General features: G+C 47.9%; 1 protein-coding gene across 2 annotated transcripts in view; it reads left to right on the top strand.

The window, feature by feature from the left end:
- SLC4A5 (solute carrier family 4 member 5) overlaps positions 1-19,899 on the top strand; it is a gene marked incomplete at both ends in the record, with an annotated part of 81,842 nt that overhangs the window by 55,524 nt on the left and 6,419 nt on the right. For both annotated transcript variants that reach the window (XM_080814687.1, XM_080814688.1), the window contains 8 exons: positions 903-961; positions 3,461-3,661; positions 8,058-8,171; positions 9,395-9,556; positions 10,363-10,541; positions 11,768-11,840; positions 18,043-18,111; positions 18,778-18,951. In XM_080814687.1, the coding sequence (XP_080670813.1) occupies positions 903-961; positions 3,461-3,661; positions 8,058-8,171; positions 9,395-9,556; positions 10,363-10,541; positions 11,768-11,840; positions 18,043-18,111; positions 18,778-18,951 (1,031 nt within the window). The remainder of the gene's footprint in view (positions 1-902; positions 962-3,460; positions 3,662-8,057; positions 8,172-9,394; positions 9,557-10,362; positions 10,542-11,767; positions 11,841-18,042; positions 18,112-18,777; positions 18,952-19,899) is intronic.

Raw genomic sequence — 19,899 nt, 5'->3', positions numbered from 1 at the left:
TAACTCTCAGTTCTTCCCGTGGCTATGATGGGAACCCTTATATGCTCCACTTACAGTTCAGGACACGAGGCTGGGTAGGGGAGTGCCAAGTGACAAGGGATGTGTCAACAGCTCAGAGCAGCACCTCTGGGTTCTGGTTCTCCTTCATGTCCCAGACTTCGGTTTAATGTTCCACAGCATGCATTCAGGGGGCAAGTTAGAAAATTTAATAGTAAAGCCAATGCATTCTTACAGTTGACCTACAAAAAGCACATGTGGACAGGAATGGGGACAGAAGGCCAGCATGTGTGAAGGGACGCCCACTGTGTAGAGCTTGTAGACCTCCAGGCTGGGCCAGCTCCCTGGGATGGATCAGGACTCCTGCAAGCCAGAGCTGTTTGACTGTGGGCAGTGGGCAGGTGACTTAACTTCTCTGGGATTCCGCGACCTCATCTTTAAAAAGGGGGAGACGAAAAAAAAAATAAATAAAAAGGGGGAGACGATTTGGGAATTTAGGAACTTGGCCAGACGATGTATGTACGGTTTGGCGTAGTGCGTGACGTAGAGTAAGTCCTTTGAAAATGTCTGAGAGCACAGACATGGATTGAGGTGCTGGTAGGGATTCACAAGGCCCATTATCCACCAGCTTGTGTCTGCACTATGTCGTGGCAGCAGATTCCTTACTTTGGTTTTTAAAGCCAGCCCTTCCAGGTCAGGCAGGAGCTGTCCCAGACTGGCCCAGTGGGTCTGTCCAAGCACCCCTGTCCTCACTGGGTCAGGGCGCAATGAGCTGCCCTCACAAGGGAAGCCACTCCTGGGCTCTGAGCAAGGGTGGGAGATGGAAGAGGTGGGGGCCTGGTGTCGGCCGTGGGCTCCCAACCCAGCAGCTGCTGACCAGTCCCATGTCCTGTGCTCATCCACAGTGAATACAACCGTGTTCAATGCTTCAGCCCTGCTGACACCAAACACCAACACTTCTCTGGTAAGTCCTCTCCTCTTACTCCGACGTTCGAGGGCTTTTGCTTGTGGGGAGAGTGGGAGAGGTTGGGAAACAGAGGCCCTTTTATGGCCAGCCAGACTTAGCCACGCTCAGTCCCAGCTGCACATCAGGGTCACCTGTGAGCTGCGTAAATGCAGACTTTTATTGTAAATGTATACAGTCAAAACCTTCCCTTTAAAACATGTCTCATCCTATTAAATCCATGTGCATAAAAACCACACACATGAAGGAGAGGTAGAGGGGAGGAAGGGTGAGTAGGGCCACACAACAGTATAAACAGTTTCCCAGCTGGCTTTCTACCTCTTCCTTGCCTTTCCACCTAGCATCTCCAACTCTCACCTAACAGTGCCACTCCCCAGTCCCAGAAAGGTTATGAATTCTACCCCCCCACTTCACTGGATCTGCTCTGTCCTGTGTGCGCGCGAGTCCCCGTCTTGTCCGGTCTGCATCTCCCCACAATGATGGGCAGTGGCCCTCAGGAGAGGGGCCCGGCCTGAGTGGCTCCAAGGGTGGGAAGTCCAACAGCGAGAGAAGAGCAGCTCCTGGTGGGCTTTGGGGGAGATGTTGGGACTTTCTGTGTCGCTGAGCTTGCTCCCTCAGTCACTCCTGCAGAGGTGGCCGACCGCTCGGTTGGCAACTTAACCTAAGGTCTTTCAAATATCTGACTTTGAGGGAGGAGGAATGGACTCAGCCGGGGCCTAAGCCTGGATACTTGCTATGTGTGAGGTGCTGTGTGCACTCTGAGGACCAAAAAGACAAAAAAACAGATGTGGCTCCTGCCTGCCCTCCAACTTGTGTGTGATATACGTGTGGAGATGAACATGAAGGCTAATGGGACAGCAGAAGTAGAACATGTCATTTGTCAAGTATAGGCCAAACGTGTCCTTCCAGCCATGGAGAGAGGAGGCACCCTGCAAACTGGGAGGAAAGCCTCAGAAAGTGGAATGTGACCTGGTCTGGAAGGTCGGGAAAGTTGGTTCCCTAGAGAGAGCCACATTCCAGGCCAGGGACCAGCCCAGACAGAAGGGCAGACAAGGAAAACACAAAAGCTGTCCTGAGGACAGGACTATCCTGAGTGGGCCCGTCCGGCCCGCCCGGCCAAGACAGCAGGAGCGTGTGGCAGCGCCCAGGGAAAGCACAAGAGATGAGCTGGGAGAGAGATGTGGGGCCGGCCCAGTGGGGCAGTGGAAGCACACTGCCTGGCCGGGGGCAGCTTGGACAGCTTCAGTGACTGAGAGAGGTCTTGGCATTCAGCAGATGTCTTGCAAATCTGGACTTCTCTCTTCATGTGGTATTTTCTGATCCTGGGCTTTCCCACTCTGTGGCAGTCTCACACTGCCAAGAGGGTGAGAGCTGATCCAGCAAGGCCCCTTAAGGCCTCGGCTCCAGAACCTGCTCAAAGCCACTTCCTCCCCATTCCATTGGTCTGAGTGGACCCAGGGCCAGGCCAGATTCAAAAGGGTGGAGAGATAAACTTCACTTTTTGATGGGAGAATTGTTGGTGTCACAGGGCAAAGGAGTATGGACACAGGGAGGCCTGATTCATTGGAAACCACGATTATTTCAAGGTCCCACATTCCTCTTAGTGCAACGATTCATTACAGGTGGTTGTAGATACCTGTTTACTTCATTTTGCAGGTTCCTGAATATTTACACAGTAATTTTTTTTAAGATTTTATTTATTTGACAGGCAGAGATCACAAGTAGGCAGAGAGGCAGGTGTGGGGGGGGAGCAGGTTCCCCGCTGAGCAGAGAGCCCGATGCGGAGCTCGATCCCAGGACCCTGGGATCATGACCTGAGCCGAAGGCAGAGGCTTTAACCCACTGAGACACCCTGGCACCCCTACACAGTAATTTTTTAAAGTATATATTAAATTTTGTTATAAATTACCCTGCTTTTATTATACTTAGAAACATATGTATATGAACATATGTGTGTATACACATATATGTCTACATATGCATTCATATACATACAGATATACGTGTGTGTATATATGTGTGTGTTTCTGTATATGTAATTGTTTTGTGTACGCTGGATTTTAGGCATCTAGACATGAAAAGGGGAAGTGACTGACTTGAGAGATCTGACAAGAGTGAAATATGTGAAAAGGTGTGCACAGGGGAAGGAAAAGGAAGAATAAATGTGACCTGTTCCAGAGAAGAGATCCATAGCTGACTGAGCTGGTAGCCAAACCTGCTGCAGGAGAGGGCATCCCAACCTCTGAGCTACTTCTCCTTGCTAACTCAGCAGTGCATCCTAGAACACACTGAAGAAACACTTGCCAGCTCCTAATCTTCCCAGGGGCCCTGCTGTTTGTTGTTCCTTGACATAGCTTTTCTCTGGGAACATAATTCTGTTGCTGGGCCCCATGGAGGATGGGAGGGGTATGTGGGCTGCCTGAGGGACTCTAGAGGCAAGGATACAGCTGACTTCCCAGGAAGACCCTGACCCTTTCTCTCCCGTGCTTGGTCTCCAAGTACAACCCCCTTAACCTCACAGCACTGGACTGGTCTCTGCTGAGCAAGAAGGAATGTCTGAACTACGGTGGGCAGCTGCTCGGGAATTCCTGCAAGTTCATCCCAGACCTGGCACTCATGTCCTTCATCCTTTTCTTCGGGACGTACTCCATGACCCTGACCCTGAAGAAGTTCAAATTCAGCCGCTATTTCCCTACCAAGGTAAGCTCACTGTGCAGTGAGGAAGGGGCCTACAGTTAGGCAGTTCACAAGGAAGCCCCATTGAGTCTCCCTGTGAGGGTTCTGGCCCCGACAGGATGGACACCACCACATTAGCACCAGCCCACATACTGGGATTTTTCAAGTTAAGAGCACAGATTCGGAATCAGAGAGAAGTGAGTTCCCTTGTTGTCAAGCCCCCTTGGCAACATTTGGTATTGTAAGACTTTTATCTTTGATCTTTCTGTGTAGTAGTATCTCATTGTGTTGTTAAAATTTTCATTTCCCCAATGACTAATGACATTGAAAGTCTTGTGTGTTTATTGGCCACATAGCCATTTGAATTTCTTAATGGAAGTGCCTATTCAAATCTCTCACACATTTTCTATTGGGCGATCTGTCTTTTTCTTTCTGATTTGCAAGAGTTCTATACATATTCTGGGTAGAAATCTTTTTGTGATCATATGTGTCACAAATATCTTCTCTTATATGACTGAGCTTTTTATTTCTTTATGGTAGCTTTTGACTAATAGAAGTTCTTAGCTTTATTATAATTAAATATATCAGAATTTTCTTCAAGGAAAATATTGGATGGAAAATATTCTCCTGTTATCTTCTAAAAGCATCATTTTTCTCCTTTCGTGTTCTATCAAAATCAATTTTGACATATAGGGTGAGATAGTGTTTCTTTTTATATGTATATAAATAGCACTTTTTTGAAAAAAACCATCTTTTCCACTGCTTTGCAATACTTCCTTTGCCGGATGTCAAATATTCACATATGATGGGGTGTGTTTCTAGGTTCTTTATTCTGCTTCACTGGTTTATTTGTCTGCCAGTGTCACAGTCTTCATTTGTATGGCTCTTAAGTCTGTATGTCTTATGGACCAAACTCTCCCCCTTTATCCTTCTTTCCCAAGAATCATCTTAAATTTTATTAAATAAGAATTTGTTGGAATTTTGATAGGATTATTTGACCCTAAATGTCAATTTGGAGAGGATTGCGACCTTTTACACTTGGAGTCCTCTGATCCATGAATACTGCATGCTTCACAACTTATTTGGGTCTTTTTTTCTCTCCATAATTTTTTTCAGGTTTTGACCTTAAGCTCTTGTACACTTTTTATTAGATATATTCCTAAGTACTTTATTCTTTTATGCTATTAAAATGCTAAATACTAATTTGAATTGCATTTTCTTTTCTGTGGTGAGAATAAAACATAAAATAAATAAAACATAAAATTAATCAAAACAGCACTTGCATATATTATCAATAGCTGTGCCATAGAGAGGGGTGCTTGGAAGAATTTTAGCAACACTCTCCCACCATAAATCCTATGAGCACTCTCCTAAAGTCATCTTTTTAAAATTTACTTTTAGTCATCTCTACACCCAATGTGGGCTCAAAGTCATGACCCCAAGGTAGAGAGTTTCATGCTCTACCGAGTCAGCCAGGCACCCCTCTCCTAAAGCCATCTTAAATAAATATTACTGCTCCTGCTACTACTACTACACCTGATAGTGATGATAAAATTGATAATAACTGAATTTTTCTCAGTATTTCATAAAGACTAAATAAAAGACTCTTTAGGAAGTTTTGCGTGTATGAGCTGTGGAAAAAATCCTGTGCTTGTCACATAAATGCATCGTCAAGACAAATTCCCTCCCTTCCTCGCTACTTCCAACCAGATCGTATCCAAGTCACCTCTTACGTAAAAGATCTAGAGCATTGATCGCATCTGAGAATGTCTATTTCCTGGAGGATGAAATATAATTCACACAGCAGGAAATTCTTTTATCACCAACATTTCCCCCCTTAAATTCCTACAAATTGCTCTATTGCCTCCTGAAATTTAGTGTTTCAGAGAAGAATGAGATAATACCATTTCACACCCATCTGGTAAAGATATGAAGGTCTTGGGACACCAAGTGTAGGAGGTGAAAAGCGAGTTGAGAGTGTAAATAGGCATGAGCAATACAGAGAGCCATTGGCACTGTCTGGTAGAGCTAAAGATGGCTGTGATTTTCCAGTGGGCATTTCCACTCCCAGAAATACACCCCAGAGAAATCCTCACGTATGTAAGAATGTTCAAAGAAGCATTGATTCTAAGGGGAAAACAAAGAAAATAATCTAAGTTGATCTATCAACAGAAGAATGAAGAAATAAATGGGAAATAATCATAAATTTTTTAAAAGATTATTATTTATTTATTTGACAGAGCGAGATCACAAGCAGGCGCAGAGGCAGGCAGAGAGAGAGGGAGAAGCAGGCTCCCTGCTGAGCAGAAAGCCTGATGTGGGGCTTGATCCCAGGACCCTGAGATCATACCTGAGCCGAAGGCAGAGGCTTAACCCACTGAGCCACCCAGGCACCCAAAATAATCATACATTAATCTACAGCACATACGCACATAGACTACAGCTGTATTGATCTACAAGGAAACATAGCACCAACGTAATGTTGAGCAAATAAAGCAAATTGCAGAAGATTACAAATAAAATGAAACTATTTACGTAAAAATTTTAAAACATGCAAAAAAATGCCATATTTTGTTTAGGGCTATGTACATATTTACTAAAAGTTTTAAGACATTCGTTGGAATAATAAAGTCCAAATTCAGAGCAGTGGATCTCTCTAGAGAGCAGAGACAGGGGTGCCATAACTGGATCACAGAGAGGCGTCAACTAAATGGGTGTATATTCATTTCTTTACGGTATGGGGAGTACACAGCTGTTTATCATATTCATCTTTATGCTAGGTCAGACCATGAGAAATGGAGTATATCAGACTGTTTTGCCCTACAAAAAATGGCAAATTCATATGGTTTAACTTAACAACTTTTTAAAAAATATTATTTATTTATTTATTTGACAGAGATCACAAGTAGGCAGAGGCAGACAGGGGGTGGGGGGAAGCAGGCTCCCCGCTGAGCAGAGAGCCGGATGTGGGGCTCAATCCCAGGACCCTGGGATCATGACGTGAGCTGAAGGCAGAGGCTTTAACCCACTGAGCCACCCAGGTGCCCCTAACTTAACAACTTTTGATCTGAGTGCTGGGGATATTGCAGGAAAACCACTGGAAACCTGCACACTGCTTGGCTTACATGATCACAGTAATATAAAGCTGTTACTGATTTTCAACTTTTAGAATCACCTTATAGATAAACCACAAAAGACATGTGGCCATGGAACAGAATGTGAGTGTTCTCAGCTTTGACAATGTAAAGATTCACAGGGAAGGGTCACAGAGGGAACAGGATGGGTGGGGTTGGTATTAGGAAAGGAGGCAGCTAGCCACGCCACAGAGCATGCGAGTGGATGGCAAAGTCAGCAGAAAGAGAGCCTTCACTACATAGTAAAAGTACAAAGGAAAAACCCATAGAAAGGGTTTGAAAATAACTCTCAAAGATTGGGACTGAGGAAGGGGCAGGAGGGCCAGTGCAAGTAAGCCAAATCTTTATTAGTAGATCATGCTTTAAATTAGTAAATCAAAATATAAAAGTATAGTGTATTAGATAATGACATGGAAGAAATCACCGGAACAACTAAAATCAAGCAGACATACGGGTACATCTGGAGTGAGGAAAGGTAAGGTGGGGGACTTGGCTTTCTACACCATGTGGGTTTTTCATTAATTATATATGTTCTTTTAATAACAATTTCAAAGGGGAGTAGGCGGGTACAGGGAATGCATTCAGTGTGCCATCACCTGCCCCTGCCGTTCCTAACTTCTTTCCCTGCTGTTCTCTGGAAACTACTCTCCTTGAAGAGATCATAGAAAAGGCAACGGTGTGGACGTTGGTCAGAGGGCGGGGGGGTGAGGTCGCGAACCTGGCCTAGGATGGGCATCCCGAGACACAAGAGCAAGAGGTGAAGGACTTCCAGTGGACAGAAGGTCCGAGAGCAAACAGGGGTCCCCAGCAGAATCAGGGACCTCCCTCCCAGCCCAGGTGGCAGTGCAGCCCTCTGCCATACATTTTCAGGAGATAGGACTTCTTTAGATCTAAGTTCAGCTGTCACCGCCCTTTATGGGGGACTGAGTTCAGTCTCTCACACCAGAAAATGTTTTCGGAAGTGGCACCATGCCACGTGACTAATAACAGTTCCCACACTTGCTCACCTATGTCAAGCCCTCTGAGTGTGTTATAGTTGTTCACTTATGTCTATGGAAGAGGTGCTATCATTATGTCCATTTCACAGATGAAGAAACTGAGGCATCAAGAGATATCATGCTTCCTCAACGTCGCACAGCTAGCAAGGGCAGAGCCAGGATTCGAGCCTCAGTCTGCTGACACCGAAGCCCAAGTTCTTACCCGTGCTCCTCATGCTGGCAGGGAAGGACTGAGCCCTTGGGGAGGTGGGCAGGGGCTTCCCTTACCTATGCATCTCCCTCCTGCAGGTCCGGGCTCTGGTAGCTGACTTTTCCATTATCTTCTCCATCCTGCTGTTCTGTGGAATCGATGCCTGCTTCGGCCTGGCGACCCCCAAGCTGCATGTGCCCAGCGTCATCAAGGTTTGCCCCTGGCCCCTGCTCTGGACATTAGCCTGGCCTGCCCACCAGCTGCAGTTCCTTTCCCCTCTAGACTGATCAAACTTCCATAGACTCTCAGCCAAGCAACCTGGGAGTTTCTCTGGGTATGCCCGGCGCTTCCTCCACGCAGCCTCCCTGCGGGAGGTCCCTTGCTGTGGGAGGTTGGGGGCATATTCACAGTGAAATCCTGCTGTGGAGTCATGGTGTGGGGAGGTGCAGAAACCCCCGCTCCAGCCCAGCAGCAGTCCCCTGATTTCCACTTACGGGACTCTGATCCCCGGGCTCCAGCTGTCTTTAAGTGGGGTCACTGGGGGTCTGTTGAAAATGATCCCTTAGAACACTGATTCTCAAAATGTGGTCTCCAGACTAACATCACACCATCACCTGAGAACTTGCTAGGAAAGCCATCTGCTCAGCCCCACCCCAGAACTGTGGAATCAGAAGGTCTGGGGATGGAGCCTGGAGTTCTGCATTTTAATAAGCTCCACCCCCCTCCTGGAAAGGGCCCACCAAGTTGGAGAATCACCCCGTTGGTGCTGGTGCTGTTTGCTCAGAGGGAAGCTCAGGCTAGGCTCCCTCCCTAGGAGCACCAGCAACCTACTCTGTGCATAGAGGTGCAGGTTCTAGAATTCACCCTCCCTGCCTTTGGGGGCTTGACCCCCTCATGATTCCTTCAGGGTTCTCCTAAGGAGCTTAAACACAAAAAGTACCTCTTGCTCTTAAATGAAACCAAAGATAGATTTCAGCCCAGCTCCTGCACAGATAATCCTTTGTCCTAATGTGCAAGTCTGAATTAATGTTTTACAGAGCATCCTATAATGCTCCCCAGACAGGTGACTCAGAGGAGAGGCAGAAGGGTCTGGCACTGCACCCATCAAATTCCTGATTCTTGCCTGTTGGACCTCATTCCTGTTTCTTGTTACCTTGCAGTTAGTGACTGCACGCTCCCTCCCTGCAGCCGGGGCTCTCACCTCCCCATTCCCCACCAGCCCTGGGAGCTGCCCCCAATGCTCCTAGTGCAGTAGACGCCATCCCTTCCCAAGTCTGTCTGCGTCTGTGGTCCGTTTACAGTTGCAGGTACCCAACATCTTGAAGGGAAAAGATTGCACTCAAGAAGCACTCCACATGGGGGAGTGGGGCCCCAGGCAGCAAGTGCACTGGGACAAGGGAGAGAGGAAAGGGCTGTTTCCATTTGCTCCACTCAGCCCACGCGGCCTGACCGAGGCTGGTTCGTGGCCCCCTTTGGGAAGAACCCATGGTGGGTGTACCTGGCGAGTGTCCTGCCCGCCCTGCTGGTGACCATCCTGATCTTCATGGACCAGCAAATCACCGCCGTCATAGTCAACCGGAAGGAGAATAAGCTGAGGGTAAGGCGGCTGCTGGGAGGAAGAGCACAACCTCTTTCTTCCCGCAAAGTCAGAAGAAACAAAGAAGGGAGATGGGGCTTCTGTCAAAATGTGGGCATTTATAAAGCGAGACGTGAGGTCAGAAGTCTGGGGTTCTGGTGTGTGTGTGGGCGGGGGGTGGGGAATGTGACCTCCAGATGCGGGTAAGGCTGCCGGGACCAGAGTGATTATCCAAGGACCAGGACGAAACCCAGGGTGGGCCCCTAGGCACAGGCTCCTTGCTTCTTCCAAAGTGACCTCCTTCCAGCTCTGTGCCTCCTGACCAGACACTTGGGAGTCCAAGTAGATCTGGGATTTTGACCCAGAACCATGAGGCTGAGGAGAGTCCTTAGCCCTTCTGGTCCCTTCCTCTGGGTTTGAGGAGATTTGGGCTACCCTGTCCCCATCCCAATCTAGACTACTCTGAGCTTGGTCTAGAGCCTGCCCGGCCAAGACCCCTTGTTCAAGAATTGCAGAGAGATTGTGGCCACTGGCAGGAGCCCTGCTTCCCAAGGACTCAAGCCCAGGGCCTCTCCAAGCCTAAACACCCCTTTCCTCCCTTTCCTGTGTCCCTTCCCTAGCTCAGCAAACCATGGGGTTGGTGATGCCTGACCACCTCAGGCTAGTGACAGCCTAAGAGTCCCTAATGAAGGCCGAGGGGAGCCTTTGAACCTGGTTCCACAAAATGGCTGCTCTGGGGGAGATTTGGATCTCCCTCCCCCTCAGACCAACAGGTGGTCTGGTGCAGACTCTCTGGATAGCTTCTCCTTTCCCCCTGCCCCATGCAGAAGGCTGCCGGCTACCATCTGGACCTTTTCTGGGTGGGTGTCCTCATGGCCCTGTGCTCCTTCATGGGGCTCCCCTGGTATGTGGCGGCCACTGTCATCTCCATCGCCCACATCGACAGCCTCAAGATGGAGACGGAGACCAGTGCCCCTGGGGAGCAGCCCCAGTTCCTGGGAGTCAGGTAGGTGGGGAGCTGTGACTGGGGACCACCTGAGCAGGGGTGTTTAGGTTGGGAGAAGGGAAGCAGGTTTTTCTTACCATCAAGTTATCTGGGCAAAAAGGTCCCCTGTTCTGCAGCCCGGGAACAGTGAGGATAGAGTGACATTCCTAAGGGAGAGGGAAGGAGACAAAAATTCAGTTCTAAGTGGTGCTTTTTCAGTGATGGAATGCAAGCAGTGCACCACCACGGCCTGTGTGCACATGACCTCTTACCTGCAGGGGCTACTCAGTGTCCCCACAGCCCCCTCTGACCCATCCTTTTGTCTCCTCCTCCTCAAGACCCCCACCCCCACCGTCCCCCAACCCCTCCTGTGGGTGCAGGTCCTCCCCAGTCTCCATGCTTCCAGAGAGTCTTCCCAGGACACGCCCACTCCCTAGACGGTGGCCATTGACCCATCACCTCCACGCCCTCCTCAGTCTCCTCTCGTGCCCATTCCACTCCCTTGCCTGTTCCCAGCGGCCACGCGTATCTTCCATCTCTTAGTGCCTCCAGGGTGAGCCCACACCAGACTCTGGCTATCCAGAGAGCTTCTCCTCACTGCCTCAGGATACCTGGGCTACCCAGCCTGCCCTGGGGGCTCCTTCTCTGGCCAGGGCAGGGTCCCCTCCTGGACTCCTGAGCCCAGAGGACTGGGCCTGAGCAGTCTGCCCCCAAGCCCCCAGCCCCCACCTGAATGGTTGCCTGGGCCTGGGCACTCCCGCCCCTCACGCCTGCTCTGCCAGCAGCCGGGCCCCCTCCCTCTGAGTCCTGTTAGTCACGCCCCACAGACAAGGATCTTTCTGCCTCGAAGGGCAGGGCTCATAGGCAGTGCACATTCCCATTTCAGCCTCACAATTCCCTAGGCAGCTATCATTCACTCTCTTGCTTCTACCAAGGCTGAAGACATTTAGGGCCTCGCCTGATGCCACGCAACCGAGCTTGAGGTCAGTCTGGCTCTAGCGCCTCTGCTGTTAGTCACTGCCCTGGACACCCTCCCAAACACCCCTCCAGCTGCCTCGGTCAGGATTCCTTCTCTTCCCATGTGCTGGTCAACTGGGCCTCAGGCAGCGGGTGTACTTCCTGGAATGGGAAACAGGGCAGAGGCCAGGGTGTGGACACAGCCATTAGGTGCACACACAGGGCCAGAGGGCTAGAATGGGCAGGGAGCCTCTCCCAGTACCCCCTGACCATGTGCCCTTGTCTGCCAGGGAGCAAAGAGTGACTGGCACCATCGTCTTCATCCTGACGGGCATCTCTGTCTTTCTGGCTCCCATCCTGAAGGTGAGGCTCTGCACCCTCCACCAGGGCCCTGTCTCCCTAAGAAACACTGGCCGATGCCTCAGAGGTGGAGAGAGGGTCTCCACATGCAACCTCAAGAGGCAGGACCCAAAGAGATGTTTCATCACTGTCCTTGTTTTCTGGAACGTTGCATCACTTATCAGCACTAGACAATCCTCACTGCTCTTTTCCACTCCTCCCAGGGTCTATCCTCCCTTTTCTGGAGATGCTCCTCCTTCAGAAAGTTTGGCCAAGTCCCATCCTGATTTGGTTTGGTTTGGTTTGGTTTGAAGATTTTATTTATTTATTTGTCAGAGAGAGAGAGAAAGTACGTGCACACACAAGCAGGGAGAGCTGCCGGCAGAGGGAGAAGCAGGCTCCCTGCTGAGCAAGGAGCCCCATGCAGGACTCGATTCCACAACCCTGGGATCATGACCTGAGCAGAAGGCAGACGCTTAACCGACTGAGCCCCCCCAGGTGTCCTTGGCCAAGTTCCATCCTTGCTTAGACCAGGAGCCTCCTGCACTGGTTGTGTCTCCACATTGGGTTTTATGGCTCACTAGACCCCTCCTTGCTCACCCTTTTTCTGAAGTGTCAGCCTTACAAGGGGAAGGCTCTGTAGATTTTCCTGTGCTCTGTTCTCTGCTCCTCTGTCCTGAATGTCCTGGGCACATAACTGATTCCGCACCCCCACCCCCCAGAGTTTGAAACTCCTTTTGGTCACATCCCCCCAGTCTAACTGGAAGAGATGAAGTCAGACGAGAGTACACCCAGAGTGGGCGTCCGCGAACACTCTGCTTAGGTTTCTCCGCTCTCCAGGTCAGCCACTCACCTGCTGTGTTCGTTTGCTGCTGTAACACAATACCGCAGACCAGGGTGCCTAAACAACACTTATTTTCTTACAGTTCTGGAGGCTAGAGATTTCTGATCAAAGGGTCGCTAGCTTTGGTCTCTTCTGAAGCCAGATATGGGGAAATGTTAATTATTACTCTGGCCATCATGGAAAACTTTCCGTGAGTCTGCATGGCTCCAGAGACTCTGATATTGTCTTTGTATTCAATGACAAAACGATTTGAAAAATCCTATCCCCCCCCCAAAAAAATCTACCCGTGTTCTTTTATAATAAGAGTAGAAAAAAATAATATCATTTTACTCACCACCAACTAATCTATTTGATAAATTTTATAACAGAGAAGACCTATCTAGATTTTTGTTGATTTAGGATTTCCCATTTGATTGTATTAAAGTTTATAGGGTATATATTTTCATTTTTTGTTTATTTATATTTTTATATCTTTTTATAAAGATAGGCTTTAGAGGAAGTCAGTAACTTTGCACATTCTTCAGAGACTGATTCCACCCACAACTGCTTCTGGGAATGAGAGCTCAAGTGTCCTTGAGGCAGACCTTTCCCATCACAACCAAGCAAAATAAAACCATTTCTACCAACAGCAACAGAAAAAAGATTGGGTTTCAAAATTGTTAAGTGATTAAGGCATTATCACTAGCTGACGCTAGTACTAATTTTGACACTTGTACTAATTTTGAGGAGATAACCAAAGATCTGCAAATTGGTGATGACAGGGCTGAAGATTGTCACTGATCTTCAAGCAGTAAAAATCACTGTGTCTAAGTCAGGACAACCATCCATTGAGAGAGACATTTCATCCCTTACTGTTCAAAGTAGTAAGGCTAATTTTAGGCTAAAGGAAAGATATTTTGTATAGCCAGTTCAAGAAAAATATAACTTAACCCAGATCTGAGGTCCTAGATTTAATCCCAGCATTTATTTCCAATAAGAAAAATCTCCCAGGGCACCTGGGTTGTTCAGTTGGTTAAGCATCTGCCTCTGGCTTAGGTCATGATCCCAGGATTCTTGGATCAAAGCCCTGCCCCTGCTCAGTGGGGAGTCTGCTTCTCCCTCTCCCTTTGCCTCCCCCTTCACTTGTGCTCTCTCTCAAACAAATAAAAAATCTTTTAAAAAAGTATCTATAGGGGCACCTGGGTGGCTCAGTGGGTTAAAGCCTCTGCCTTCAGCTCAGGTCATGATCCCAGGGTCCTGGGATTGAGCCCCACATCCGGCTCCAGGGAGCCTGCTTCCTCCTCTCTCTCTGCCTCTCTCTCTGCCTGTCTCTCTGCCTACTTGTGATCTCTGTCAAATAAATAAATAAAAATCTTCTAAATGTAAAAAAAAAAATTATCTATAAAGTTTATTTACCTTTTGGCAACTGTATCATTTGCAGGGCCTGTCTGTCAAATTAGGCATAACTGAGTACATACCAGATTCAGAGAACATACATTGGAGAGCTGTCTACCTAAGACATTAGTTGAAGAACTCTAATTTTTTTAAGCTTTATTTATTTATTTGAGAGAGAGAGAGAGCAGGGTGGGGGAGGGACAAAGGGAGAGAATCCTCAAGCGGACTCCCTGCTGAGCATGAAGCCCATCGTGGGGCTCAATCCCAGGATCTTAACATCATGACCTGAGCCAAATCAAGAATTGGGCACTTAACTGACTGAGCCACTCAGGCACTCTTGGACCTTCAATTCTTGTTTATATAGCCAACAAGGGAGAGAGCTCTTAAGTGCTACAAATTGTAGAGGGTACAAATTGGATCCTAGCTATTAGTGTTTTTATTTTTATCAAGGTTTCTAAATCAGTTCTTAACTATGCCTTTGTACCAGTTCCTCCAGTAGAATTCTGCTCTAGCACTTCTCAAATTTTCATGTGTATAAAGATCACCTTGGAGGGATGCCTGATTGGTTCAGTCAGTTAAGTATCTGACTCTTGATCTCAGCTCAGGTGTTAATCTCAGGGTCACAAGTTCAAGCCCAATGTTGGGCAGTCAAAAAAAATTATATACATATGTATTTCATATATATATGAAAAATATATATGAAAAATTTATCTGTATATATGTAATATATATACACACACACACACACACACACACACACACACACATATGAAAAAAATTACCTGGGAATCTTGTTAAAGAAAGATACTAATATAACACCGTATATTAATTATTCTGAAATTAGAATTAAAACTTTAAAAAAGATATTGATTCAGTAAGTATGGGTAGAACCAAAATTCTGCATTTTTAACAAGCTCACAGTCAATGCCAATGATGCCGGGCCAAAGGTCACACTTGGAGCAGTAAGGGATGAAGTCTCTCTCTCAGTGGATGGTTGTCCTGATTTAGACACTGCAATTTTTACTGCTAGAGGATCAGTGATAATCTTCAGCCCTGTCATCGCCAATTTGCAAATCTTTGGTTATCTCGCCAAATGGGGGTGTTGGAGGATGGGGTGGTCAAGTATCTGATGGGCGGCATGAACATCTTATCCACTCAGTTCTGCAAACCCCTGGTCCTTCTCAAGCCCTGAAGGGTTGTCCTGTTTTGTTTCATGTTTTGCTCCCACCTTGGCACTGTTCTTCAGGACTGTGGATTTCTGCATTCTGCCTCCAGGGAACCCCTGGCCATATGAAAAGCCCCCTCTTTGAGCCCCATGAGTTGTCCTCATGGTCTCAGCTTCAAGTCATATGGGAAGGCTGCAGTGTCCTTACATTTGTGGGACTGTGATCATTGTCGACTCCTCCAACAGAGAGTAGAAATCTAACATTCGAGGCACCTTTTTTTCTATTTTACTCTTTCATTACTGTTTGAAAAGGGTTTTCTGGGGGATCCAAGGAAGATTTGTATGAATTAATCTCCAATTCTAGATCACAGCCCCATCACTTGTCAGTGTGATGTCATGGACCTTTGGGGTTTGCTGAGAACACTGCTTGAACCTGCAAATGACAAGACTAGAGATAATTTCCTAGGGTTAATGCATGACTTTTTGATCAGGCACTGGTAACTGCAAATTCTCTATGACTTAGTGCAGTTCTCCTCATCAGGTCCAAAGGGAAGTTTTTTTAATATTTAAAAAAAATTTTTATAAACATTTAATGTATTATTAGCCCCAGGGGTCTGTGAATCGCCAGGTTTACACACTTCACATCACTCACCATAGCACATACCCTCCCCAATGTCCATAACCCAACCACTCTCTCCCTACCCTCCTCCCCACAGCCACCCTCAGTTTGTTTTGTGACATTAAGAGTCTCTTAGTTTGTCTCCCTCCCGATCCCATCTTGTTTCATTTATTCTTTTCCTATACCCCAAACCCCCCACGTTGCATCTCCACTTCCTCATATCAGGGAGATCATATAATAGCTGTCTTTCTCCGATTGACTTATTTTGCTAAGCATAATACCCTCTAGTTCCATCCACGTCATCGCAAATGGCAAGATTTCACTTCTTTTGATGGCTGCATAGTATTCCATTGTATATATATATACCACATCTTCTTTATCCATTCATCTGTTGATGGACATCTAGGTTTTTTTTCATAGGTTGGCTATTGTGGCCATTGCTGCTATAAACATTTGGGTGCACATGCCCCTTCGGATCACTACGTTTGTATCTTTAGGGTAAATATCCAGTAGTGCAATTGCTGGGTTTTAGGGTAGCTCTATTTTCAACTTTTTGAGGAACCTCCATGCTGTTTTCCAGAGTGGTTGCACCAGCTTGCATTCCCAAAGGGAAGTTTTAAGCCATCTGAAATTTGTAAGATTTTATTTCTCTCTCTATTGCTCCCACACTTTGAGAATGATTAGGACAGTGTTGTTCATGGTAATTTTTACTTTGTTTCATAATTAGGCAAAAAATCTCATAAGCCATGTACAAATGGAATGATGTAATGGCCATATTTCCCTTCTTTAAGATCAGATGTCTTGGACTGAGGTTTACAGCATATGGGTCCAAATCATGGTTTCTGTTAAAAAAAAAAAAATGAGGCCAGTCTAACTTATGATAAAAGAGGTTACTTATTTGGTAGGATTTACGGACATCCTAAGTGGCATCTAAAAGTTGAGCACAGGGGCACCTTGGTGGCTCAGTAGTTAAGCATCTGCCTTCAGCTCAGGTCACGATCCCAGGGTCCTGGGATCGAGCCCCACATTGGGCTCTCTGCTCAGTGGAGAGCCTGGTTCTCTCTCTCCCGCTTCCCCAGCTTGTCTTCCTTATCTCTCTATGTCTCTCTCTCTCAAATAATAAATAAAATATTAAAAATAAATAAATAAAAGTTGAGCACAAGATTGTATTTGCCTACATGTTCCAATATGGCCACCCTGGAATCAAAGCAGACCCTTGTTCACAGTGGCACATGTCAAAGAGGCAGATAAAGGGAAGGAGGAGGAGGCACTGAGTGGATCAGTTGGCTGAGCGTCCAATTCTTGATTTCAGCACAGGTCATGATCTCAGGGTTGTGAGATCAAGCCCCACATTGGGCTCCATGCTGGGCATAGTATGGAGTCTGCTTAAGATTCTCTTTCTCCCTCTTCCTCTGCCCTCCCCACCCCTCCCCCTACGGCTCTCTCTCACACACACACACACACACACTCTCCAAAAAGAGAAAAAAAAAGTTGGAGGGCGTTGAAAGAAGCAGAAACAAAGCTTAGAGAGACAGTGGAGAAATGCCTCAAAAGGCTCCTAAAGAGTCACAGTGATGATCGTAGAACAGTATGAGTGATATGGTTCTGTTTTTTAAAAAGCTAACAAACTACCTGTGAGCATGATCAGAAAAGAAGGATGCCCACCAAGCCATTAGCAGTTAGTTGGCAATTAGTGGTGGTTGGTTTACCTATACACATCTGTTTTGCTTTCTAATCCGATTATGTAGGGTGCATAATTTTTGTTAATCTGCACATACTCTCTGCTGATGGAGATCAGGTCAATAAAGGTCCCCAGAGCAGTGCTGCTTTGTGGGGGGTCCTCAGCTGGGGCTGGAAGGGGAGAGTAGCTGACAAGAATCAGCAGGGGGCTTTCTGTGGAGCTTTCCCGTGTTCCAGAAGGTGTGTCTTCAGTCAAACCCCAGGGCCTCGGCAGGGACAGGAGCAGGGCAACAGGGTGGTCGGGCTGGGGGAGCCGCTGCACAGGGAAAAGCGGGCAGGGCAGTGCTCCCCACCCACACTGGCTCCAGATCTGCTGTCAGAGGCTCAGTTCCCCTAAACATTAGCTTCTTCCTGGCTTGGGGAAAGCCAAGGCAGGCCAGGCCACCTCTGTGACCTGGCAGATGCCGTCATACAGAACAGGGCAGCCAACAGCCTGGCCAGGAGCAGAGGCCCAATCCAAAGCTCTACTTCCCTCCCGTTTCAGTACATTCCCTTGCCGGTGCTATACGGAGTCTTCCTCTACATGGGCGTGGCCTCCCTCAATGGCATCCAGGTAAGGTTCTTACCACCCCACCCAGCCCCAGGCTGCTCTGACCTGAGTCAGCTCTCCGTGTCAGCTGCCATATTCCCGAAACCCCAAGTGCTCACTTTCCCAGATCAGTGGAGAAATAACAGTGATAAAGATACTACCATGTACTTTGTGCCAAGTCAACTCACTACAGCAGGCCCTTCATAGGTGTTCTATAATGAATTCTGTGTATGTAGGTGCTGTGAAACCTATTTACAGACAAGGAAACAGGCTCAGGATTCCCACCCCAATGGGGCTGAGTCCAATGAGCATCTCACTACATCTCTCTTCTTCTCTAAGGCAACTCTAGCAGAAGAAAACGTTTTGTTGTTCTTAACTTAGCAGGATGTACCAGATGTCTTGAATATCTTCGTGTTGCAGTTAGTTGCATTTTGGGGGGCAGGGTTCACGTGTGGCTGTGTGGCCAACTGCAGGTCTGTACCCCCAGGCAGGGCCCAGACCTCCTCCCCGAGGGGCTCCCTAAGTGTCCTCCTAGACTTGCAGCCCCCATCCTGGGCATTCTTAGTCCAGACAAGGGGTTACCTCCTATGAGACCCCACCACATCCTGCCTTCCCCGGTCCCAACCCCCCAGCAGGGCCACCTCCCTCCCGGGGTCCCCACTGCTGACTAAGCCTCGTGCTCTCCGCCAGTTCTGGGAACGCTGCAAGCTCTTCCTCATGCCGGCAAAGCACCAGCCAGACCACGCCTTCCTGCGGCACGTGCCCCTGCGCCGGATCCACCTCTTCACGCTGGTGCAGATCCTCTGCCTGGCAGTGCTCTGGATCCTCAAGTCCACGGTGGCTGCCATCATCTTCCCGGTCATGGTAAGGTGGGAACGGGCTCCCCAGCCCACTGCGATGACTGGGACTGGGCAGGCATCCCCAGTGGGGCCGTCTGCTGGTACAGATGGCTTGATGCTCTCCGGGTCACAGAGGTAAGCACAGAACAAGATTTGGGTAGTGAGTCCAGGCCAGATAGAGAGTGGGGCACAGGGGGACCATGCGGGAGCCTGGGGGCTAATGCGTGGGGAAAGCCTGAAGGGCTAGACTGGCGGCCAGAGTGAGAACACAGAGGTGGGATCTGAAATGTGCCCACATGGGATTCTCAACCCTGGGTGACCATTAGACTCATTTGGGAGCTTTTAAAAACTGTGTGCCCAGGCCTCACCCCGGATCAATTAAATCTGTATCTCTTGGGGAAACCCAGGCATTGGTGTCTATGCTAAGTCTGCAGGGAGCATAAATGTGCAGTCAAGGTTGAGAACCACCACTCCAGGGCATGGGAAATGGATCCTCCCCAGTAGGGCCCTCATGGGATTTAGCAGTAACAAGGGGAAAAGAAAGGAAATTATAGTCAGGATTAGCATGTGTGGAGTTGTTTCATTTAGTCCACAGCAGCCTTAAAATACTACTACTAACCCCATTTTACAGGTGAGAAAACTGAGGCTCTAGGGCACCTGGGTGGTTCAGTCAGTTAAGCCACTGCCTTCGGCTCAGGTCATGATCCCAGGGTCCTGGAATTGAGCCCCACAGCGGGCTCCCTGCTCAGCAGAGAGCCTGCTTCTCCCTCTCCCTCTCCCCCTGCTTGTGCTCTCTCTGTGTCAAATATATAAATAAAATCTTTAAAAAAACAAACAAACAAACAAAAACGAAAACTGAGGCTCAGAGAACATGTGTGTGTGACCCAAATTCACTCTGTCGTTCTATGAGTTTTGACAAATGCACAGATTAGTGGTTCCACAACCACAGTCATGATACAGAAACAGTTCCATC

The sequence above is a fragment of the Martes martes genome (genome assembly GCF_963455335.1).
Source record: "Martes martes genome assembly, chromosome: 9".
Lineage (NCBI taxonomy): Eukaryota > Metazoa > Chordata > Mammalia > Carnivora > Mustelidae > Martes > Martes martes.
The sequence above is the reverse complement of the archived record's forward strand: the minus strand, read 5'-3'. Positions and strand labels throughout refer to the sequence as shown.